The 27206-nt window shown below is 31.6% G+C and overlaps 1 protein-coding gene across 1 annotated transcript; it reads right to left on the bottom strand.

Moving 5' to 3' along the window:
• Positions 1 to 8912: 8912 nt before the first annotated feature.
• Positions 8913 to 25788, bottom strand: LOC134692382 (calmodulin-A-like). The gene is made up of 5 exons (XM_063552830.1): positions 25780 to 25788; positions 23037 to 23067; positions 22202 to 22345; positions 19110 to 19352; positions 8913 to 9094 (listed from the first exon to the last, which is right to left on the bottom strand). Exons 1-5 carry the CDS (start codon positions 25786 to 25788, stop codon positions 9063 to 9065), a joined length of 459 nt encoding a protein of 152 aa, XP_063408900.1. The 3' UTR covers positions 8913 to 9062.
• Positions 25789 to 27206: the final 1418 nt, after the last annotated feature.

Below are 27206 nucleotides of genomic sequence, written 5' to 3'. Positions count from 1 at the left end.
GTCACAAGTCGTTACACAACTACTTTATGTAATAAAAATCCTTACATGGCCTAATCATCTAAAATCGTATACCGTATCGTGTTTGATCAAATCGGCATTTAGTAGTAATCTGCTACGATATCATATTCAGTAATATTAAAACAAGTAATTATTAATATTATAAGCATATAATACAATTGCAATAAATCACCAAATTGATCTCAAAATAAGACGATGTAGCGCACTATACTTTTTTTATCAACTTAGTAAAGATACCTTCATATTTGACCAAAAAATCAACAAAAGATATCATGTAGTATGAAATTTAAACAAACAGTTGATTTATTTAAGTAAACATTTCTTATCTAGTTTATGAGTAGCCTGGGATCCGGCCCAATCTAGCTGCGCGTCGTAAGGGCCAGGTGGGGAACAAATACCATGTGATCGATTCAGTGCCAGTTGACTCTGAATCTAAAGTGAGGCTGAATAAATATTTGCATAAATTTTGATGTTTGATGTAAACCAGCACAATTGGAATCCAATTGACACCTTGGACATGTGAAATCTTAAACTTTTAACTTTCTCACCAGGCGATTGCTGATAAGAATTAACCCTTTTCTGCTTACTAATTATCATCATACTACTAATTAGATATGATAACACTATACATCAATTCATAAAGAAAAATAATTACAGTCTAATTTTTACTAATTGATGTTAAACAAGAATTGATTGGATACAGATGTAAAACAAACATTGAGGACAAAATTAGTATTAACCAATCATTGACAGGCAGTACATTGATACACGCCTGGCTATACTGACAAGATTAGCCAGGACCCCAGGCTAGTTTATGAGAGACGGTCGGCAGGATTATATAACTATGATAATAATACCTCATATAGATTTGTAGAGACAGGATTGGTTAAAGGGCTACACGTGGTGACTATGTATATTTGATATAGGGTGTCCTAAAAATATATAGGGTTAGTTACCATACATGGTTAGTTACCATATAGGGTTAGTAAGGAGTTAATTCCAATTCAAACCAAAAAAAGAGGACACAACCATTTATAAAAACTACGAGGTGTTGAGGAATAATCTGTAGGATTCAACAGACGAAGAAATTTGTGATGAAAGGTTGAAATGAATTCATAAAACATAATTAACGCTAACAACTTGTTATTGTTGGCATTACAGAATAAGTCCCTTAAAAAAAGAAATTTGGAAGGATTCAACAGACGAAGAAATTGTTACCTGTAATGAACGGTGTTTATATATCTCAACTTGTACGATTCGCTCGTGTATGTAACAATGTTTTAGATTTTAACGAGAGAAATTTATGTATTACTGAAAAATTATTACACCAGGGTTTTCGATATCACAAACTAGTCAAAACATTTACTAAATTTTATCATCGGTATAAAGACATCATTCGTAAATATAGCTCAACATGCAGACTTCTTTTTCGTTCAGGTATTTCACATCCAATTTTTTATGGAAATATTCTTTATAAAGCACAAAGATGTCAGTATTCACCTCATAAACTTACAAAACCTTTGAATAGACTTATTAAGAAGGGATATAATTACGATACTGTCAAGTCATTAAAGATTGCATATTTTGGCGTTAATATTGAGTCACTGATAAGGTCTTTGCGTCGGAACTAAACACATTTATTCTAAAAACAGTTGTTGGCATGACACGGGTTATGTTCTTCTCATATATGTTATGATGGTATGATACTAAACCCCTTACGGGAAGGATTGTGCCTGATGTTCATATGATGAAATCATAATTTTTCAGTCAGTTTAATTGAAGTATGGAGCTGGCATGTCAGTTAACTGCTAGTAGTCTGTTGTTATTAATGTATTATTGTCATTTTGTTTATTTTCTTTGGTTACATCTTCTGACATCAGACTCGGACTTCTCTTGAACTGAATTGTAATGTGCGTATTGTTATGTTTTTACTTTTCTACATTGGTTAGAGGTATAGGGGGAGGGTTGAGATCTCACAAACATGTTTAACCCCGCCGCATTTTTGCGCCTGTCCCAAGTCAGGAGCCTCTGGCCTTTGTTAGTCTTGTATTATTTAAATTTTAGCTTCTTGTGTACAATTTGGAAATTAGTATGGCGTTCATTATCACTGAACTAGTATATATTTGTTTAGGGGCCAGCTGAAGGACGCCTCCGGGTGCGGGAATTTCTCGCTACATTGAAGACTTTTTGGTGACCTTCTGCTGTTGTTTTTTTATTTGGTCGGGTTGATGTCTCTTTGACACATTCCCCATTTCCATTCTCAATTTTAATTGTAATAAATACATAATACAAATTTAAAGCTAAAAAGTTGTTATTGTGGGCATTTGTTTTCTGTATAGACAAATGGAAGTGGGATCTTCAATCTAAGTATTGAAGACTTCATCACTTTGCAATAGGCCGCTAGTCAAAATATCACACGTGAAGATAGTCGGTAAGATAAATTTGTATCACGGTGCATGGTGTACCATTTGGTTCAAAGGGTATTTTTATCGATTAACCGCTATTTAATATACCGGTTAACCGGTATTTTATCGAATTACCGCTATATTTTTCGGTTAACCGCTATTTTTTTTCATTTTTTTTTTATTTCCGTCAGTTGTTCTGTTAAATTGTTTCTTTTTAAATTGTTATACGATGGTGACTGATGTACCCATATTTTGATTATTTTATTTATTGTGTCTGTTTATTTAACGCATCAATGTAAATATAACGGAATTTGATGAGACTGTCATTAAAGTGAGAGGGTTAGCGCTATAGAACCAGGTTTAATCCACCATTTTCTACAATTGAAAATGCCAATACCAAGTCAGGAATATGACAGTTCTTGTCCATTCGTTTTTGATGCATTTTGTTATTTGATTTTGCCATGTGATTATGGACTTTCCGAATTGATTTTCCTCTAAGTTCAGTATTTTTGTGATTTTACTTTTTGCTTGTTACATTGTCTTAAACAAGTCCAAGCTCCTGGTGAAGAATACATATAAATTTAAATTATATTACATTAATAAATAAAACATTAATTTAATAAAGGTTTCTTAACATTAACTAAAAACTTTTCTTCTTTTAACATCTTTGAAGAATACAATCGTTTTTTAACTTCTCTAATGAATTGACAAAAACATCAAGTCTTTTCATTTTCTTATCAGATACATAGTAGTATTTATAAGTTGAAAACCCAATTATAGTAAAAAGATAGTTAAAGCCAAAGTAATATTTATCAGATATTTTATAGCCAAAAACAGTATCTTTCAATGTGATATATTTTTCTATATTTAATTTTTGCAATAAATTATGAATTTTCCTCCAAAATCGAGTAAAAAATAATCAAAATATGGGTACATCAGTCACCATCGTATAACAATTTAAAAAGAAACAATTTAACAGAACAACTGACGGAAATAAAAAAAAAATGAAAAAAAATAGCGGTTAACCGAAAAATATAGCGGTAATTCGATAAAATACCGGTTAACCGGTATATTAAATAGCGGTTAATCGATAAAAATACCCTTTGAACCAAATGGTACACCATGCACCGTGATACAAATTTATCTTACTGACTATCTTCACATGTGATATTTTGACTAGCGGCCTATTGCAAAGTGATGAAGTCTTCAATACTTAGATTGAAGATCCCACTTCCATTTGTCTATACAGAAAACAAATGCCCACAATAACAACTTTTTAGCTTTAAATTTGTATTATGTATTTATTACAATTAAAATTGAGAATGGAAATGGGGAATGTGTCAAAGAGACATCAACCCGACCAAATAAAAAAACAACAGCAGAAGGTCACCAAAAGGTCTTCAATGTAGCGAGAAATTCCCGCACCCGGAGGCGTCCTTCAGTTGGCCCCTAAACAAATATATACTAGTTCAGTGATAATGAACGCCATACTAATTTCCAAATTGTACACAAGAAGCTAAAATTTAAATAATACAAGACTAACAAAGGCCAGAGGCTCCTGACTTGGGACAGGCGCAAAAATGCGGCGGGGGTTAAACATGTTTGTGAGATCTCAACCCTCCCCCTATACCTCTAACCAATGTAGAAAAGTAAAAACATAACAATACGCACATTACAATTCAGTTCAAGAGAAGTCCGAGTCTGATGTCAGAAGATGTAACCAAAGAAAATAAACAAAATGACAATAATACATTAATAACAACAGACTACTAGCAGTTAACTGACATGCCAGCTCCAGACTTCAATTAAACTGACTGAAAGATTATGATTTCATCATATGAACACGAGGCACAATCCTTCCCGTAAGGGGTTTAGTATCATACCATCATAACATATATGAGAAGAACATAACCCGTGTCATGCCAACAACTGTTTTTAGAATAAATGTGTTTAGTTCCGACGCAAAGACCTTATCAGTGACTCAATATTAACGCCAAAATATGCAATCTTTAATGACTTGACAACAGTATCGTAATTATATCCCTTCTTAATAAGTCTATTCAAAGGTTTTGTAAGTTTATGAGGTGAATACTGACATCTTTGTGCTTTATAAAGAATATTTCCATAAAAAATTGGATGTGAAATACCTGAACGTATAAGAAGTCTGCATGTTGAGCTATATTTACGAATGATGTCTTTATACCGATGATAAAATTTAGTAAATGTTTTGACTAGTTTGTGATATCGAAAACCCTGGTGTAATAATTTTTCAGTAATACATAAATTACGATGGTGACTGATGTACCCATATTTTGATTATTTTATTTATTGTGTCTGTTTATTTAACGCATCAATGTAAATTTAACGGAATTTGATGAGACTGTCATTAAAGTGAGAGGGTTAGCGCTATAGAACCAGGTTTAATCCACCATTTTCTACAATTGAAAATGCCAATACCAAGTCAGGAATATGACAGTTCTTGTCCATTCGTTTTTGATGCATTTTGTTATTTGATTTTGCCATGTGATTATGGACTTTCCGAATTGATTTTCCTCTAAGTTCAGTATTTTTGTGATTTTACTTTTTGCTTGTTACATTGTCTTAAACAAGTCCAAGCTCCTGGTGAAGAATACATATAAATTTAAATTCTATTACATTAATAAATAAAACATTAATTTAATAAAGGTTTCTTAACATTAACTAAAAACTTTTCTTCTTTTAACATCTTTGAAGAATACATTCGTTTTTTAAATTCTCTAATGAATTGACAAAAACATCAAGTCTTTTCATTTTCTTATCAGATACATAGTAGTATTTATAAGTTGAAAACCCAATAATAGTAAAAAGATAGTTAAAGCCAAAGTAATATTTATCAGATATTTTATAGCCAAAAACAGTATCTTTCAATGTGATATATTTTTCTATATTTAATTTTTGCAATAAATTATGAATTTTCCTCCAAAATCGAGTAAAAAATAACATGACATAAAATAATGTTTATAATCTTCTTCTGATCAGTAAAGCATTTGTTACATAAATCAGTGTATGTTACCTTCCATCTGAATAACGTTTCAGAAGGAAAGTGCTTTGTAAAAGTTTCTATCGATACATATTCAATTTATTTTCTTCTAAATAGTAAAGAATAAAGGTGTACAATGGTTTCACATGAAATCATGTCTGTTCTGGTAATACATTTTACCATACAATTAAACCAATAGGTTTTAAAAAAAACTTTACTAATCTGGGGCCGTGTCAACAAAGCTGTCCTAGGACTAAGACATGTCTTAGGATAGTCTTAGGACACGTTTTAGTCCTAAGTCGAGTTAACGAAAGTCTCCTAAAATAAGATATGTCATAAACTTGGTCATAAAGTTAGGATATATAATTAAGTGATTTAGGATAGTCCTAAAGGTTACATCGTGCTAAAACGTAATAAAAACAACAAATATGGCATAAAAATAATGGGTTGAAATATTGTTTATTCAATTTTTTTGGGGAAAAATTTTTTTTTTTTTTTATTTTCGTCTTAAATCAATGCTTCAGGTATGGAAACAACACATAGTAAAATTGGAACCTTTCGGATTAGTTTTAAGATTGTTACCGATTTTTGAATATCACTTTACACATACTGTCTATGGTAAATCAGTTGATTATGTATACATTTTAACAATTAATCGTGGGGCCGAACATTGCTTAACAAATAAACGAAGAAACTGTATGATTTTTAAATACAAATTGATGGCAAACACATTCTGATATGTGATGAGGCTTAGAAACGGGGAATTTCCCCGTTCCGGGCCGAATCCTTATATCGTTGATATGTCAAGTCAATGCACTATTATTGTCTTTATACTGCAATAAAAAAAAAACATTTTGAATTGTTGTTAATTGTGTTAATGTTATTTATTTGATTTAAATATTGGGAAAAATCCTCCTTTTAAAAGGCCTTATATCACGTACACAGGCGGAGAAATATACAACACGATGAAATGTACATCATTACACATGTTGAAAACCGCACTTAATGGTGAACGAATTCGTTTGTTTAAAGACTAAACTATCAACAATAAACATAAAACATAACGATTCATAGGTTGCAAACAACAAATATTAATAAGTGAAATATATTTTCCCTAAAATTGTAAAAGAAACAAGTTTGAGTCGTTAAACGCATCGTTGTTTACATTGGAAACAAGAACAGGTTGAAGAGGTCGTATGAATAGTTAAATATAATTTCGACAATTTCTATTTAAATATTCATGAGGAAAAGTGATATCGGGTCAATGATTGTATATGACATAGAAATATACAGTCAACGCATTTTGACTGCTCAAGTAGAACGAGTGCAGTATAAAGTATTATATTTTTTTTACAAAAACTGTAACCATTTAGTGTAACACTAACTACAGTAGACCTTTTCTTTCAAGTATTAACGTAACTCATTTACTGATCCATTAATGAGTTCGAGGAGATGAAAAATGTCTGATAGGCACGAGGACCTTGAAAGGTACGCATATACTAAATATATAGTTATCTTACGAAACTACATAAAAGATAAAAATCAACATTACACAGAATCTCAATATTTTTCAAGAAGTCGTAAACTGTACCATGAAAATGAGGCCAAGGACACTGTACATCTTCATATTAAACTATGAATCATCCAGGTGTTCCACCTTCTAGAATATAAAGCTGTCAAGTAGTAGGTAACGAGGCCACCAGATCACAATTATAATACTTATGTCGCAGGCTCGACAATAACACTGAGGTTGATTTTGAATACTCTTTGACAAATTACTGTAAATTTAGAAATTATTGCGTGCATTTATTATTGCGATTTTGTCAATTTAGACTTAAATGCGATTTTCATTTTTTTGATTTTGAGAAAAAAAACTGATTTATTCATATAAATTACTTCAACATGCGAGTTAAAATTATTGCATTTACAACTCTGTCGCATTTTGCGCAATTATAAAAACCTCGCAATAATTTCTAAATGTACAGTAGATGTACCATATGTATTGATGCTTGGTTTTTTGTTATTTTTATGTACAATCACACAAAACATGTAAAAGTGCGCATGTCACAGAAGATGAGTTGACAGCAACCAACGACAACCACTGAATGACAGGATCCTGGTTTGTTTTTGAACAGGTACCCAAAGAAGATAGTGGGCCAGTTAAACGTGTGTACGACCGATTACCCCTTCCCTAATAGTTATCAAAAGTACCAGGATTATAATTTTATTCGCCAGACGCGCGTTTCGTCTACATAAGACTCATCAGTGACGCTCAGATCGAAATAGTTAAAAAGCCAAATAAATACAAAGTTGAAGAGCATTGATGATCCAAAATTCCAAAAAGTTGTGCCAAATACGGCTAAGGTAATCTACTCCTGAGGTAAGAAAATCCTTAGTTTTTCGAAAAATTCAAAGTTTTGTAAACAGAAAATTTATAAAAATGACCATATAATTGATATTCATGTCAACACCGAAGTGCTGACTACTGGCTAAACCTTCGACCGTGATGTAACAGAATAAGATATCAATAATTATATAAAAATCGTTAAGAAATAGGTTGACACAAATAACAAAACTTCCAGCTTACCAAGACAAAAGATTCAAAGAACCATTCCATACTACTGACAAATTGAAAGCTTGTTTAAAGATAGTACAAAAAAAAAAGTGAACAAAGGTACCAGGGTTATAATTAAGTACGCCAGACGCACTTTTCGTCTACATCAAACTCATCAGTGACGCTCATATCTAAATAGTTATATCGCCAAACAAGTACAAATTTGAAGAGCATTGAAGACCCCAAATTTCAAAAAGAAGTTTTAAAGACAAGGTAATCCATTCTTGTGATGAAAAAATTCTTCGTTTTTCGAAAAATTCAAACTTTTGTTAACAGTAAATTTATAAGAATGACCATGTAATAGATATGCATGTCAACACCGAAGTGCTGACTATTGTACTGGTGATACCCTCGGGGACGAAACGTCCACCATTAGTGGCATCGACCCAGTGGTGTAAAAAGTGATTAAAGGTACCAAGATTCTAAAATTAAATAAACCATGTTAACAAACAATATACGTCCAACGGATTAGAAATAGACGACATACACGTGCAAAGGGTAAGAAAAGCATGAAATTGTGCAATGCTTAGGATATAATATAAAAGAACCTTCATGTATATTATTAACATTTAAATATATTTTATTAGATGTTCTCCCTGGATATCTTATAATAATAAACACAAGAAAACTTAATCTTATACTGTTAGCTAGGTAAATATTTTTTAATAAAGTATTAGTGGCATAACGAATATTTAGTTGTGTTTAAAAATATAAGAGTACAGAAAATCAACATTTTTTTATATTTATTCAATGACCGAACTGAAATCAAAAGTTTATACTTTGTGTATGATCTATCTCCATCTCAATTTTTTCGGGGATTGCTAATTTTCGCGCCAAAAATATTCTAAAAAAATTACGAAATTCGTTTTATTCCAATTTCATTGAAAGACTTTTGAAACTGTCAGCGTGCGTTGACCTCTTTTTTATTCCATTATAATCAAGAAATATTGCTACACCATACTCAAGCTAATTATTTGCGCAACCAATCAATTGAGGAAAATCAGCTTTACTCTGTCGAAGTAACTATTCTTAGGAAATCTGAAAAGAAACAAATAATTCAATTAATTGTAAATATGTTTTACTTACGCAGTTTAATAATCATATTATCATTTAAATAAATATTGCTGTGTGTTCCATATAGATCTAAAACTACAGTATATAGGATTATAGATGAAAATGTCGTGAATCTAAAGCACATCGCATAATTCTGATAGATAAAAGTTTAAGGTTTCTGTTTTATACTACAGTCATCGAAATTTCAAATATTCCTATCTCAAACTTTATATTTACCAAACAGAGAAACCAAACCTTACACAGCATAAACTTTTCGCTAAAATAAATTATACCTGGCTTCTGGTCAACACTTTAAAAAAATATAAAATAAGCTTGTTTTAAAAAACTTTCTTGGCCGCCATATTCAGGTAAACTGGGTACTTGTGTGTAGTTACGTGTTGCTTATTTTTTTGTGTTTGTCGGTTATCTTTTACCAACTTTTATTTGCATTTGTGTGTTGTTTTTTGTTGTTGGTTTTTTTTTAAACTTTTTCACGACGGTGGACAAAATTTCTTGGCGGATACTTTTTTCTCGTGCACCGTGTCGTAAATCCATCTTGTCCCTACTTTGGAAGGTATTGATTCTTATCATTTTCGGCATTATTTCATTTACTATTCCAATTTGCTTGAACACCATTAACAGTAGCATATTTTTTTTCATTGAGGGTGTGACTTAACACTGCTTACTTAAATACTAAATCATCTTTAAAATATAAATGTATCAGAATATTTTAATATTGCTAGAGGGGTTAAATAAGGAGACACACTAAGGCCGACTTTTTTTAATGTCTTTATAAATGATATTGTAAACAGAATTGAGGGAAATGATTCAAGTCCCCGTAAGCTTATAAATAGTAAGGTGGGATGCCTTCTTTGGGCGAATGATCTTTTAATCCTGTCAGAATCAAAAGAGTGTCTACAAAACAGTTTAAATAATGGAAACTCTCTTTGAATATAAACAAAACTAAATCCATGACTTTTAGTCAGTCAAAACATAATAGTAAAACATCACATATTTACTATGAGAATACAGCCATAGAGAGTGTAACAGAATATTCATGTTTGGGAATGTTGATAAAATGTAATGAAAATTTATCACAAAGTATTTTAGAATTGACAAAAAAAGCAAAAAAAGTATTTTTTGCAATAAAATCCTATACTATTCAAATCATTGAAATTCTACCTTTAAAAGTAGCAAATAATCTTTTTGATTCTTAAGTAAAACCAATTATGACCTGTCCTATAATTCAGAAATAACATATTTGGATACATATATTTCTTTTCATCGAACCAAAAGCAGAGCCTTAACTTCAGGAAAAGAAATAAATCAACTTGATTTTATAGACAAAACATGCATCTTGAATTTTGTAAATCTACTCTAGGAATAAGAAAAAAGACATCCAATTTAGCAGCAAGAGTTGAATTAGGGAACTTGGCTATTAATGAAATACAACATGTTCTATTAAAACACAAACCCTTTTATATTTAGCTAGACTATAAATAATAGTAACATTAATCCATTGATAATGGAAGCTTTTTCTCTATAACAGAAATCATATAACGGATGTTATTTTACAATGTTAACCACAAAACTTTTCTTACTCGATTTTTCGTCCAAGTAACTAATGTACTTCGAAGCCCATTTTACCAAAATTTCACCGTACGATTTTTTGACAAGTCAAAATGTTAAGTTTAACCTTTAAACTACCAATACTGTGATTTACAGCCATATAGTCCGAATGACAATTAAACTCCTTAAATAAGTGACTTTTCCTTACTCGGTCGCTGTACTACTAGCACAGTCTCTAGATTTGACAGGAGGAAGTAGATTTGACAGGAACTTACTCATGGTATATATATGCAAAAAAATATTGTTAAAGATACTAATGTTGACCTTAATATTCTTTCTACTTGTAAGGACTTAAATGATGTAAATAAAACAAGAGGCTCTCAAGAGCCTGAATCGCTCACCTTAATTTTTTTGGTTAAATCTCTTATCAATGATTATTTTGGCTTTTCAATTTATTTAAATGTTCTTTGAATCGTCCTATTTTCTTCAAAAGCAAAAAAAAAATCATTTTCTCCTATGTTCTATTTTAGCCATCATGGCCAAAGGAGCTATGTTTCTTGACATACAAGGAAATAAAATATAAAATGTATACTAGATACTCTGAAACTCATTTAGCCTAAGTTTGGCTGAAATTGATACAGCAGTTTCAAAGGAGAAGATTTTTTAAAGCAAGTCAACATGATGAACAAATTGTGAAAAAGGTCTTTAAAGGGCAATAACTCCTTAAGGGGTCAATTGACAATTTTGGTCAAATTGACTTATTTGTAGATCTTACTTTGCTTAACATTTTTGCTATTAACAGTTTATCTGTATCTATAATAGTATTCAAGATAATAACCAAAAACTGCAAAATTTCTTTAAAATCATCAATTCAGGGGCATTATACCTGAAAAACCAGTTACCCAATTCGGCTGAAAATTTCAGGACAGGTAGACCTTGACCTAATAAATACTTTAACATCTTGTCTTATTTGCTCTAAATGCTGGAGTTTTTGAGATATAAGCCAAAAACTGCATTGTGATCTATTTTTAGCCATGACGGCCATGTTTTTTGACGAAATAAAAAATAAAGCACAAACCTTATTTTATACACCCTACTGATCATTCAGTTGAAGTTTGGTTGAATTTAGTTGAGTAGTTTTAGAGGAGAAGATTTTTTAAAGTTAGCAAATATGAAGCACAATTAAAAATTGTCATTAAAGAACAATAACCCCTTAAGGGGTCAATTGACAATTTTGGTCATTTTAACTTATTTGTAGATCTTACTTTGCTGATCATTTTTGATGTTTACAGTTTATCTTTATCTATCATAATATTCAAGATAATGACCAAAAACTGCAAAATTTCCTTAAAATTACCAATTAAGTGGCAGCAACCCAACAATGGTTTGTTTGATTCATCTGAAAATTTTAGGGCTGATATATTTTGACCTTCTGTAATGAACATTTTTACCCCATGTCAGATTTGCTCTAAATGCTTTCGTTTTTGAGATATACGCCAAAAACTGTATTTGACCCCTATGTTCTATTTTAAGTAACGGCGGCCATGTTTTTTGACGGAACAAAAATCGAAGCGCACATTTTGTGCAGGATATACTAAGGAGAACAATCATGTAAAGTTTCATTCAAATCCATTCAGTAGTTTCAGAGGAGAAGATGTTTGAAAAATTGTTAACGACGGCAGACGACGACGACGACGACGACGGACGTCAAGTGATGAGAAAAGCTCACATGGCCTTTTAGGCCAGGTGAGATAATAAAAAAAGATATAAAGTTCCAAATGAAAAATAGATATGAAGATTTAATTCAAACTAAATTTCAAAACATTGATGATAAAAGTATTTTTTTTCTTTATAAAAAACTTAAAAAAGATTACAAACAAGAATCTTATCTAAATACATCTAATTTTCAGATAAGGAGATTAATCACTAAATTTAGAATAAGTGAACACTGACTCCCTCTTGATTGAAATGGGGAGATATTTTAAAATCCCAAGAGAGGAACGACTTTGCCATAAATATAAAATACTAGAGGATGAGAAACATGTTTTACTCTATTGTGAGTATAATAAAACTCTAAGAAATGACTTTTCCATCACATATGTACTGAAAATAATAACTTTAATAATATAAATGAAGAAGAAACAAGTGAAACTGCGAGCTACTCCTAACTGATGATACCCCCGCAGCAAGTGGATAATATTAATAGTGTAAAAATATGCAAGTGTTCGGTAAACAGGAAGTTGTCGAGTGATGAATCTGAAAACAAATCACACGGTATAGCTGACTTATATAAATCCTGAAACCAAATTTCAGAAATCCTTGTATTGTAGTTTCTGAGAAAAATGTGACGAAAATTTTCAACTTGGCTATCCTGTGTAAAATCATATAAGTGTTCGGTAAACAGGAAGTTGTTGAGTGATGAATCTGAAAACGCATCACACGGTATAGCTGACTTATATAAATCCTGAAACCAAATTTCGAAATCCTTGAATTGTAGTTCCTGAGAAAAATGTGACGAAAATTTTCAACTTGGCTATCATGTGTAAAATCATACAAGTGTTCGGTAAACAGGAAGTTGTTGAGTGATGAATCTGAAAACGCATCACACGGTATAGCTGACTTATATAAATCCTGAAACCAAATTTCAGAAATCCTTGTATTGTAGTTCCTGAGAAAAATGTGACGAAAATTTTCAACTTGGCTATCATGTGTAAAATCATACAAGTGTTCGGTAAACAGGAAGTTGTTGAGTGATGAATCTGAAAACGCATCACACGGTATAGCTGACTTATATAAATCCTAAAACCAAATTTCAGAAATCCTTGTATTGTAGTTCCTGAGAAAAATGTGACGAAACTTTTCAACTTGGCTATCATGTGTAAAATCATACAAGTGTTCGGTAAACAGGAAGTTGTCAAGTGATCAATCTGAAAACGCATGACACGGTATAGCTGACTTAGATAAACCCTGAAACCAAATTTCAGAAATCCTTGTATTGTAGTTTTTGAGAAAAATGTGACGAAAGTTTCATGGGACGGACTGACTGACGGACGGACTGATGGACGGACAGACGGACGGACTGACGGACAGACAGAGGTAAAACAGAGTACCCCCCTTTTTTAAAGCGGGGGTATAAATATTCATTATTTACTAAATCCATCATCGCCTTTAAAAACAAATAAGTTAGGATCCTTCTTGAAAAAGTCATTAGAACTGAGGGCAGGGGACTCTTAACAGCTTGTTTGTTGTTATAAACTTTGACGCTGTTGTTATTGTGTATGTTTTAAATATGTAAGTATATACATGATATATGTTTATTGTGTTAATATATGTTGGTCACAAACTGTAAAGTTTTACTTTATATGACAATAAGATAATTGATTTGAATTGATTTGATTGAAAAATGACCAAAACAATTTAAGGTAGGCTATTTTTAAGCTTTAACTATAGAGTAAATAGGGAAATAGGATTCACACATTTTTTATGTGGCCTTATAGTCTAGTCAAAATAGATGAAAAATGTGGCCAATCTCAAAAAAAATGCAACAGAAATTTTTTTGGTATTTTTTCAATTCTAAAAGGCTTCCTCTGTAGCATACTAAAAGTCTACCAAAATATCTAAGTGGGAGAATGGATTTTTTGGGTGAAAAATAGCAAAATTTGAAAAAAAAAGAAAAACTGGGAAAAGCATGTTTAGCATTCATTATTGGTGATAATCATTTCAAATAAAAAGTTTTACTACAGGTTATACAGTTTTTATAAAATGGAATTATAAAAAAATAGTTTTTTTTTGTATAAGCATGAAATTTTAGGTGAAAACATCCGATTTTTGTTGGAATTTGAGATTTACAATGTGTGAATTGATAACAAACAGGACAGCAAAAATGTAAACTAGGTAAAAGAGGTTCATTGCTCATCAACCCCAATCTTTCTTTTTATAAATCGTTTGATGCGTTTTGTTTTTTGATTTTGCCATGTGATTATGGACTTTCCAAATTGATTTTCCTCTGAGTTCAGTATTTTTGTGATTTTACTTTTTGATAGTTTAAAAAAGAAAAAAAACTTTTTCTAACAATTCCAAAACTTTACAGCAATACTTAATTTGGTAAATGGTGATTTTGGGTAAAATATAGCAAAATCATCAAAATATCGTTACAAAATGGAAAAACACCAAATTGAATTTGGAATTTTAACTGTTTTTAAATCCGTCTAAAAATAGAAAATCTCAAATCCTAATAGAATAATAATCAGATCAAACAAAATTCATAGTTAAACAAATTTGAAAATAGCTGATTTTGGGTGAAAAAGCTAAATTTGGCCCAAAATTGTCAAAAACTGGAAAAAAAATTATAAAATTCATAGTTTTTCAGAAATCAATTAATATATTAGTGAAAATAAATTTATATTCTTTATATGAAAAAAAGCAATGCTTAAATTCATACTATGTTAACCAACTAGTGATTATGTTTGCTAGTCATGTTTTGGAATTTTTGTCAGATTTCGAAATACTCTGATTTTATCCATTTGAATGCCTTAACAAAAATTGCCCATCAACCCCCATCTTTCTTTTTATAAATCATTTACATGCATAACTATAATCCATTTGTAAAAGTCTTATAAAATCATATTTATTTTTTAATAGTTTTTGAAAACTTTAACTGGTCAATGATAAAGCTATGAAAAATCAAGAGAGAACATTTTCCTGCCAAAATTCTAATGTCTCAAAAATAACACATTGACCCCTATTTTAATTTTTGCTATTTTGATTTCTTAATTAATCCCCTATCAATATAAACTAGTGTTTTTGAAAGCTATTTATTTTGTAACTAAGCAATGTGTTGACCATGCATAATGAGAGGTAAAATGTCTCATTGACCAAAACTGATCATGATTTAAAAGTAAATGCAGATTCATGGAAACATTTTTTTTAAAGATAATTCCATGGTTTTCTGTATACAACAAATATCTGGTCATCAGTAAAGTCAGATTCAACAATGGGAACAGAGTTAGAACGAATGATTCAAACCACAACATTCACCGCATCCTACTGAACACTTCTGAAGACCATTTTGTCTAAATACATCATTTGGTGTTGCAGTTTTGCTTACAGTTGCATCTTATAATGGTAAAACTTTTATCAGGTGCGAGAGGAAGTTCCATCAAAATTGGAAGTTTTCCACGAGAAATTTCCCAACCATAGTCTGCATGGTCTGTAGGATCTATGTCAACTTCTTATTACATTCATATTAGGCACCGATTAGGTATACACTCAAACTCAAAGACTATGAAATTGACCTGAATCGGATGTTTCTTCTCGTGCTTTGATGGTATCTGCTTTAATGAAACTTTATTCATGAAAACTTGATCTTGTTGGTTAAATTTTTTAATGAAAGTCCTTTGCCTATTCCAAAAAGCCTAGATGATGAGTTACAACCTGTTATAGAATGCAAAAAGAGCAACAAATTACAAACATCCTCCCAAAGAAATCCTTTAGACTGTTCTGAGTTCCGTATTTCTTTTTTTTCAGATTTAAAAATAACCTGTTTGCACTGTTGATTTACGATGAATAAGTACAGTAACACTAATAGATCTGTATCTGCACAATTTACAATGACTACTAAAGACAAAGCACAATCCAAAGATCTGCATCATGACTCATATTCTTACATTTAATGTTATTAACCTGTAGCTTGTCACAAAGCACCTTCATAAGATAGATATAGGAAGATGTGGTTTGTTCAAACTGTTTGACATGAAAAGTTCTGTTTAAGTTTTGCAAGTCATAGAAGAGGTGAAATTGATGTTCTTCAAAATAATGCCTTTTGTTCTACGCAAATGTGTAATATCTATAATTGAAGGAAGTTCTTGGTAACTTTCAAAAACAATTACAGGGTCTTGAAGAAGTCTTGTTTGTGAACGTCTCCAAATGATATAGCATGTGTCCAATGAAGTCGTTGCAATATGCATCCACCATCAAGGTCATACTGAAGACCCTCACCATCTATTTATATATGTTTTTAGAAAGTCTGAATCTGACTGCGACTTAGCTCTGATTGCCAATGTTGTTGATTTGTTTGACTTCTTGAAGCTTTAACTCTTAATTTTTTCGCATTTCATCGATTCTAAAGTTTTATTTCAAAAACTTACTGTTTTTAACGTTAATAGCAGGCTCTGCCTTAACACCTGTATCAATATTTCTTAGTGAAACATAATTAGTAAAATGATTTCTTTCACTAAGGTACTCAAGAATTGCAAGAGTGCCTACCCTGTCTCGTTCTTTCCTTGTACGGTTAGCTTCTTCGTGCTGATCACTTCTATTCCAGTATGCAACACCAGTGAGATCTTGCATGGCACTGTTTTAGTCTACACAAGCTGGCATTGACAGTATTCATTGTGATCGTTGGGATTTACCCATTCCTCTGCCTCGGGTTAGACCTCCATAAGATTTGACACTTCTCATCCAGATCTGTTGAAAGCAGTATGTACTATGCAGTATTGATGAAGAAGATAATCTATTATCCAAAGGAACTTTTCATGTCAAACAGTTAAAACAAACAAGTTTTTATTAACGTGCTTTGTGACAAAGCTAAATCATAACAACATTAAATGTAAGAATGCAATTGATGATGCATATCTTCTTAATGCGCAAACAGCATTGTCTAACATAACAAAAAGAAATAATCCGATAAAACTTGAAAAAAGGTCAAAATTTGACAAATAAAAAAAATCCGCGAAACTTCATGAATGCTTCTGGCACAAAGACGTCATGGCCAAACGTGACGTCATACAAATGAAAACTTACAAACTGGAGGTTATGACGTTTCTTGTACGCTTCAAAGTTGGAATAAAATTACAATAAAACGGCGAATTCGAGGTAGGTGTTGTTTTATTTTCGATTATATAGTAGTAATCGAACATTAATTGATTCATTAATTCAAAATGGCGGGTCCCTCCTTAGTTACGCCTGGTCAACTGTGGATTTGACGGCAACTTTTAGCCAATGAAAAAAATTGTTACATCCAAATTGCATTAGAATCTACAATTGACGGTGGCAACTCTTCAACTACAGTACTGTTGTTCCTTAATTGGCAAGTAACCACTGTCAACACTGTCTTGGACTATGTTAATCAACAGTGCAAACAGGCTAGGTACTTTTAAATATGAAATAATGAAAATATTGAACAAAGAACAGTCTAAAGGATTCTTTGGGAGGATGTTTGTAATTTGTTGCTCTTTTTGCATTTTACAATAGGTTGTTACTCATCTTCTAGACTTTTTGGAATAGGCAAAGGACTTCCATTAAAAAAACTTAATCACAAATATCAAGATCAAGGTTCATTTAAGCAGATACATCTAAGCAGAAGAAGAAGTGCTAACATGTTTATAGGGAGGGATTGAAATTGTTGTCTGGAGAAAAATCCATAGTAATTACTGGAAACACATTGGTTCAGGTGAAAAGTTTACCACCAACATCAGATACAGGTCAATTTCAAAGTCTTCGAGTGTATTATCTGAAGAAGTTGACATACATCCTACAGATTATGGTTGGGAAATCGAAAATGGAAAACTTAATTCAATTTTGATGGCACTTCCACAGATCTGATAAGCTTCTTAACATTAGTAGATGCAACTATAAACAAAACTACACCAAACCATGAGTCTGTCGAAAAAAATGGTTTCTGAAAAATATGAATAGTAGTTTTTTCATTTTTTTTACGATTATTAGACAAATTTAGCTGTTTTCACCTAAAATCAGTTATTAAACTATTTGTTTTACAATGCATTTTGTTTGATCTAATAATAATTATATCAAGATTTCCATTTTTCTATTTTGAAGTAATTCAAAAGCAGTTAAAACTCCAAATTGTTGTATTTCCAGTTTTTTACGATTTTTGATTGATTTTGCTATATTTTACCCAAAATCATCATTTTCACAATAAGAAATTGCTGTAAAGTTTTGGAATGATTAAAATAATGGTGTTTGTCTTTATTGAAAAATCAAATGAACTACTTTTAACATTTTTAATCTTTTTCATGTCTGTTTTGGTAATCAATTCACGCTATGTGAATCTCAAACTCCAACAAAAATCGGATGTTTTCACCTAAAACTCCATGTTTATTAAAAAAAAAAAACTTTTTATTATTTAATTTCATAAACACTGTATAAACTTTTGTAAAACTTTTGATTTGAAATGATTATCATAAAAAATTAATGTTAAACAAGCTTTTCCCAGTTTTTCGCTATTTTTGAAAAAAAATGCAATTTTTCACCCAAAAAAATCCATGTTCCCACTCAGATATCTTAGTAGACTTTTAGTATGTTACAGAGAAAGCCATTTGGAATCGAAAAATGCAAAAAGCATATTCTGTTGCAATTTTTTTGAGGTCGAATGCTATTTTGACTAGTCTATTACACAAATACATATATGTACCGTCACAAGAGATTTTGCCATCACCATCCCCGTCAACCAGTTCTACCATCTCCTCCGTTTCTTCCCAGGTCATTTTCTCTCCAAGATTTCCCATGATGTGCTGAAACTCTGATACTGTGAGATAACCCTTTCCTTCTTTATCGAAAACCCTAAAGGCCTCTCGAATATCTGTAGCAGTTTCCTTCGAGCATAACTGTTTTGTCATTATAACCAAAAATTCCTCAAAAGTCGCTGTTCCATCTCCTTAAAAATATGTTGAATTTGTTTTTTTAAATATTTTTCTGTTTAAGTTATTTTTCCCCTCAAAGTAATCTATATACTAGACTTTATTTAAGTAGTTGAACGCGGACAGCAATGAGGACACTAAAAATAAAGTTTTACCTGTATAAACAGAAATATTAGAAATGCCGTTTTCAACATGAGAGCGAATTACAGGTGACTTTACTTGAAAGTGCAAATACAGTGAAAGAAAAATATCAGCCATGTTCCAGTTATTTTTTTTTTTAACTTTTTTACCATGCAAATGGTATTTAACACTCTCTTTGAAACTAGATATTTTCTCCGTGTCCGTACATGATGGAGCTAAGAGAAAATATGATTTTGATGAGATTGAAACTGTGCGAAAGTAGAACAATTAATCAAAAATAATAATGAAATATTATTGTTTCAAGAAACCGGCGTGTTCTCATGGAAATCATACCACTCTTTCATTTTGATACATAAGTAGAAAAATAACCCTCAGAATATATTTTAAATTATATATAACAAAGTCATTTAAATGCTATAAATTGATCTGCTTTCAACAATAGCTTTTCTTTTTCCGGGACCATTACAACTATGTCAAATTATTTTATTTTATTTGAAAGATGCTGGCTTTTGATTTCCTGTCCCTACAGTTGTTTACCAATGACTTTTTTTTTTATCTCGTCTTCATTATTCATTTTTTTTTTAATTTATCTTTTCTTTTTTTGTTCTTTCACTAACAATCATCATTTGAATACATTTGGTAATACTTTATTCAGTACATCTTTTTTCAGAAGAACATGATTTTCAGTAGTTGTAGTTTGTTGATGTGATTCATAAGTGTTTCTCGTGTGTGTTTTGTATAAATAAATATATATTTTATTATAGTGTCACATATTGATTGACAATATTTACAAATCACAGTTTACAATAAAACAATCAATACCCAGTCATTATTTTGACTTATGAGACACTTAACACATGTTATATACATTATTAATATAGTTTAACGGTAAAATTCATAAAATTATCATCAAAAAAGTTAAAACGTGTTTATGCATTTAAAAGCATTATATACTTGAGCAAAAAAAAAAATCCGAAATGAATATTGTTAAAAAAAGTATGGAAATAAGTTAAAAAGAATAAAATATATATTCTAAGTTTTAAAATAATTTCATCTAAAGATTAACGATTACATATTTAATTATCTTATAAAAAATTATATTATATGTATATATATATATATTACTAGAACACACCCGTGATATCGCCGGTCCGCGACTGAATTAAGCCTTATTTTAATATTAGTATTGTCATCTGATAAAGTCATGCCGATTATAAGATACACAGTATTTCTCTGCTTTCAAATCTTTCTTTCCGTCGAACTGGAACTTATCAATATTGGTAATATTAATTATTTGGAAAACAAAAGGTCCTGGAATGGAGTATTTTTTAATCAACAACATTGTCTAATATTAGTTATAAATAAAGATGAATTCTTTGATTCGCTTTTTTACGTCATGTATGCCCACTAACAAATTGAAAACTGTTCCTCATTTTTAGTCTTGTTATCTTAGAAAGTCTTACGGATTAAAATACTACAATAGGTAGCTATTTGACAATTTAGTAGTATCAACCCTGTGATTATGACCCGTGTATATAGCATATTAACCCTGAATACACCGTTTGGTGGTGCACCTGTCAGATGCGGAACGTACAGATTAGGTAATAGGTAACAGGTGAATATACTATTGGTATCGGTATCAGAATCGACCCGGAACTTCTCAATTATTGGCAATATTAATTACGTGGAAAACAAAAGGGCCTGGAGTGGTGTAATTTTCAATCTACACCTTTGTACTATATTAGTGATATATAAAGTTGAATTCTTTGATTCGTCGTTTTTACGTGATGACGGCTGACAAATTGGACTTCGTAATTTTAGTATTATAGATATATACAACTCGTCTAAACATCAACCCAACAATGCTAGATCTGTAAATTTGCTTTCGCAAATTTTATGGTTCTTCCCTCGCCGGGATTAGAACCCATGCTACTGTGATATCTTGACACCAAATCGCCTGCACTGCAGCTGTCCCGCTAGACCACACGACCACCTGGGCTCTCAAAAAAAGAGCTTTCGCTGGCCATGTGTTACCATTCCACGTCAGTTTTAATCTAGCGGCGTACTACAGTACATGATATATAAGGCATGAAGATGTTATTGTTACAGATCAGCTAAATTATCTATAGTAAAGGATCCTACAAATTAATGTAAGATACAGTCACAGAAAATAATTATATTCATAAGTACGTCTGAGTCAGTGACAACCCTACAACAGATGTATCCATCGGATCGCCATCAATGATGGTGATACATGGCTGTGTACATAATGTATATACAACTCGTCTAAACATCAACCCAACAATGTTAGATCTGTAAATTTGCTTTCGCAAATTTATATATATATATATATATATATATATATATAATAGACGGTTTGCGTTCCCTTTTGAATGGTTTTACACTTAGCCTAGTGATTTTTTGGGCCCTGAGTAGCTTGCTGCACGGTGTGGACCAATGCTCCGTGTTGACGACTGCAGTACCTTGACCTAAATTGCTTTTCTTTCACAAACTGTGACATGGATGGAGAGTTGCCTTATTGGCACGTATGCCACATCTTCTTATATCTATATGTAATAAAAGGGGACCATGATAGTTGGAGACCAGACTTTGACCTTCAATGGTTTACTTTTACAAATTGTGACTTGGGTGGAGATTTATCTTATTGGCGCAAAATACAATGTACCACACCTTCTCATACATGTATCTATTTTATAGGTTTTACCATCTATATCTATCTCATCTACAATTTTTTTCAGTTCTTCATCTGTTGGATGTTTCCCTAATGATCTCATGACAACCCCTATCTCATGTGTTGTAATAGTACCGTCACCATCTTTATCAAACAGACGGAAAGCTGCCTTACATTCTGAAAATACGAAAGTAAGGGAAATTATAAAAGTGCATAAACTACTGAAAATAAATTATTTTATATTTATATGGAGTGTAAAGGAGAGATCGATTTCATTGAGCTGCACAACCATACTAAGTCAAAAATGTTTGTGATATGACGTATATAAATGCAGTGTTTTGTACTACCTTAATTTTTTTTTCAAAATTTGAAACAGTTTTTCTTTCAACAGAAAACGCAAAATTTTAAGGAAATATCCAAATTCGCAAATATTCCAATTCGAAGAGTTATTGATCCGTGTCATATACGCTTTCGCAAGCTCAGGTCACTTCTGCCCACAGTATTTAAAAACTCTATGTATTTCAACACTTCGCCTATTATACCGAGATGTAGAGGGCACCTGCTAGTAAAATAACAATGAAACTAAAACCAAACATACTAGAAAAAGACCAAACTCTGACAGCTAGTCTAAAATTAAAAGCTATATTTTAGTCCATGCAAGAAACGTGTTGGTAGTGAAGAGAATTTCCAGTTAAAGTGGTGCTTATTTAGCTCATAATTGTCAGTTAAATGTATATATCTAGGAAATGTGTATTTATTTTGTTATACATGGAAAAAGAAAGTTTGAAATATTTTATGACTTTTGTAGTTCTTGTCACCTACTAATTTACCAGTATCTGTGTACAAACAAGTTGTTTTGGTAACTTACCTTTTATTTGCTCCACTGTTAATTTGTCAATCTATAAAATAAATATTTAACAAGTTAGAGACATTGACAATAGAATCAAAATAAATTGAATAGAGAATTATTTCGCTTGTAACTGAATTAATATGTAAAATGGCTATACATATAACTAAAATTGAAAATGCATACAAGTCAAGACTAGAACAATACTTATGTGGAAAAAAACAACATCAATACGCCAGTAGAACTCTTTTAAAAAGTATTTTAAGGTAGATTTGTTTCCCCAATATTTATAGAAAGTGGGATGCTCATTTTCCCCATAACTTTTCATGTTTTCTGCAGTTTATTGAAGACAAAACTTTACGACAAAAGAGATGATTTCAGCTTTCCAATTGTGAACTTTCCATTTCTAAGTAGCAACATTCCAGCAGCACCTGCATACGGGGTATGTATCTCCCAATTGATACGATATTCCCGTGCTTGCATTTCCTATCATGATTTTCTTGATAGAGGGTTACTGCTCACAAGGAAGCTATTAAACCAAGAGTTCCAAATGGTGAAGTTGAAATCATCCCTTCGTAAATTTTACGGACGCCATCACGAGTTGGTTGACCGTTATGGAATAACCGTTTCACAAATGATAGCGGATATGTTCCTTACGTCGTAACTACAATCCCCTTCCCTTTCATGAATTTGACCTACCGAATTAGACTATTTACCGGATTTGTAATCACATAAGCAACACGACGGGTGCCGCATGTGGAGCAGGATCTGCTTACCTTTCCGGAGCACCTGAGATCACCCCTAGTTTTTGGTGGGGTTCGTGTTGTTTATTCTTTAGTTTTCTATGTTGTGTCATGTGTACTATTGTTTTTCTGTTTGTCTTTTTCATTTTTAGCCATGGCGTTGTCAGTTTGTTTTAGATTTACGAGTTTGACTGTCCCTTTGGTACAGTATCTTTCGTCCCTCTTTTATGTGCAGGTGTTTTTGTTTTTGAAGTATACTGATATTTTTTTATTACATCAAAAACAAAATATTTTTAGCTTGAAAATGTGTTTCTTTGGGAAAAAAATCATCTGCAAAGTTAGATTACAGGCTACTAGTATTTGAAATTTTCTGATGTTTTGTCAAAGGGGGACACATATTTGCCGTTTTTACAAAATTTATCGCAACAATTTTATCATAGATAGATAGCAGAAATTTCATGGGTGAAAAGAACTAAAATTTAGTGCAATCAGTCAAAGCATTACTAATACATACTTCTTTGAAATCATTTTTTCATTCAGGAAATTGGCCGAAAATCGTTGTCTGTTTTTCGGTTCTTTGCGGTAAGTGCCGAAATGTTGTATAAGTTTAAAAAATAATCATTAATGTAATTATAATATTAAAATTAAGCTGCATACATTGTACTTCTCCTATTTTACCTATCGTTAGACCTCGAAATCATAAAATGGCGAAAAGGTGTTCCCGGCGAATATGAGCGCCCCACTCTACCATCAAACCCGCAAGAAGCACACAAGTCGTTTCAAAAGTATTGATAGTGTGTGTGCAAAATATTTTTACACTAGGCATATTCTGTTTTGCAAAATATTTAAAACATTCTATGTTCAAAACTCACCATAATTGATTATCGAAGGATCATGCAGGTAGTACTGGATACGGCGAAGAAGCAAGCAGTACAGTCAACTTTGACGTCATCGATAAGCTACTTTTGACGTCACTAACAGTAAGATCACGTTACATGATAATATTGCACTCAATATAAGAACTATTGGAACTTTATAAGAGCCTGCTGAAATTCATACTACATGTAACAGTCGAAAAAAATAAAGATCATTTGGTTTATTTTAACAAAAAGCTGAAGATATTAAAGGAATATAGTCTAAGACAAACTAAGAACGCCATAACAAAAACGACAAGAAGACATGCAATAGTCTTTTAAAACACATAAAAAAGAACACTAAACACATAACTTGAACCCCACGAAAAAACTGGGGTCGATCTTGTCTAATGAGTGTTTACATGCTAGTAGCACGGATTTAGGATTGACGCCCAAATCTGTGTTGATATGTATAAATTATGCAGATTTTGATTTACATCATACAAGATGGACATAACCATAATGGTAATGTAATTTGATATAAATATAATCTATTTCTAAGGTAGCCAAGTTAGTAAAATTTATAAATTAGGAAAGCCGCGCGCAGTGAACACCCGATTTTTTAAATTTTCCCATTAGAAATGTATTCGGCACACTTCAAATTCCAGCCCGCAAATTATCTTAATTCCCGCCCGAATATTTTAATCAATCTCGTCCGCAGGTTATTATCAATTCCGCCCGCATATTATTATTATTCCAACCCGCAGATTTATATTTCTCAATTCTTTTTGAGACAGCCGCAGATTTTTTTTCACAAAGCCGACAAATTATTATTACACAAACCCCCGCCTTTTACACTAGACCGAAAAATAATTTCAACACAAAACCCGCTTTATTACACAAAGCCGACAGATTATTTCAACACAAAACCTGCATTTATAACAAAAGGCCGAAAGATAATTCCAATAAAAAAAAAAATTGGGCGGGACTCCTCTAAACCAGAAGCAAGACTGAAATATATCTATGGATACATAAGTTAATTCCTTAATCCCTTTTCCTTATTCGTTTCTTATTCCTTTAAAATATATATAGCGAATAAATTATTTTACGGGATCAGTTGTTCAAGAAGACTGTACAATATGCTCTAACAAGGTAATTTCAACTCACCAAACTCATAGCACTATGGACATTAAAAGAAAAGAAAGTATTAATAAGTTTGAACTTATAAAAGCGAATAAAGAACGAATAAACAGAGAATCAGTAGATCGCGGAAACGAGTACAACTGCGCAGAGACAAACAGAAAGTAAAGAAAAGAAATCAAAACCAGATGGAAAATATTAAAGGATTAAAAGGAACGAATAAGTAGCAAAAAGATAACAATGTATCAATCAAGCGCATAAAGGAGTAGGTCCGGTAAGGACCGATTTTGGCCTCACATTTCAGGTTCATCTGACGAAAGATTTTGACCACTTTTTAAACACTTAAGTGCCTATTTCATTTGAATCAATTACTTTATGGGAAAGATTTTAACTGATTTTGTCATTAAAAACGACCAGATTCAAGATCAAATATGAAAAATCTACCAAATATGCCAAAAAATGTCACTTTTCAGATGGTTTTCGTAAAAAATGAAAGTGTCCGCATCCGTGTTCATCCACAATCTTTATATATGTTATGTATTATCAAAAAATACAACTTACATTTTAATATTAAGGATGAACACGAATGCGGCCTCTTTCGTTTCACACGAAAACCGTGTAAAATTTAACTAAAATGCTAGAATTGTGAAGATTTCAGTAATTTAGCATGACTTTAAAAACAGTCCATATTTATGTAGCAGAAGCATTCTACTGTCCAATAAATAACTAACAATTTACATTTTAACAATTTTGTAAAACTGCTATATTTTGGGGCCAAAAAGGGGTCTTACTGAACCTACTCCTTTATGGGTACATTCTTGCTAGCTGCAGGGGAATTTCATCTCCTCGAACCTATCATACACAGCAGTTAAGAAAAGAAACGAACAGAAGAATTAAAAAAGAGGGGGCAATATTAAAAGCTATATAAAGGGGAAAAAATAAGAAATGAGGAATAGTTAACGAAAAGGTATCGAATAAGGAATAAGTCACGAAAAGACAAAAAAAGGAGTAATTATAATGAAAACGGTATTTTTTGCCGATCATCGTAAACTTCACAAGAGTATGGCTATGTCACTGAAACCGTAAACCGGAACATGTTATTTTTGAAAACAGTCTGAAAAAGGTCCAAGCATATGCAAGGTGCGCATAAATTGGGTTTACGCATTTATAATGTGAAATTGGAAAAGCTGAGAGGAAAAACATATATAATATTTTGAAATTTTGTTTTGCTCATCTTCTGGTTTATGATGTTTTTTTGCCGGAAACAATGTGTATTTTTCTATTGCAATGAATTCTAAAAGTATAGCCATCTTGTCACAACGAAAAAACGCAGTATTTTCGTTACCATTGATGTTTTAACCGGCTGAACATGTATATCAAATAAGCATATTAGTTAGATCATAGAATATAAAGCTAGGTGGTAAACGTTTTTCTATTGTTTTTTTTTTTATAAA

This window comes from Mytilus trossulus, chromosome 12 (assembly GCF_036588685.1).
Source record: "Mytilus trossulus isolate FHL-02 chromosome 12, PNRI_Mtr1.1.1.hap1, whole genome shotgun sequence".
NCBI classification, from domain to species: Eukaryota; Metazoa; Mollusca; class Bivalvia; order Mytilida; family Mytilidae; genus Mytilus; species Mytilus trossulus.
Note: the sequence above shows the minus strand (reverse complement) of the source record. Positions and strands in the feature narration are given on the sequence as shown.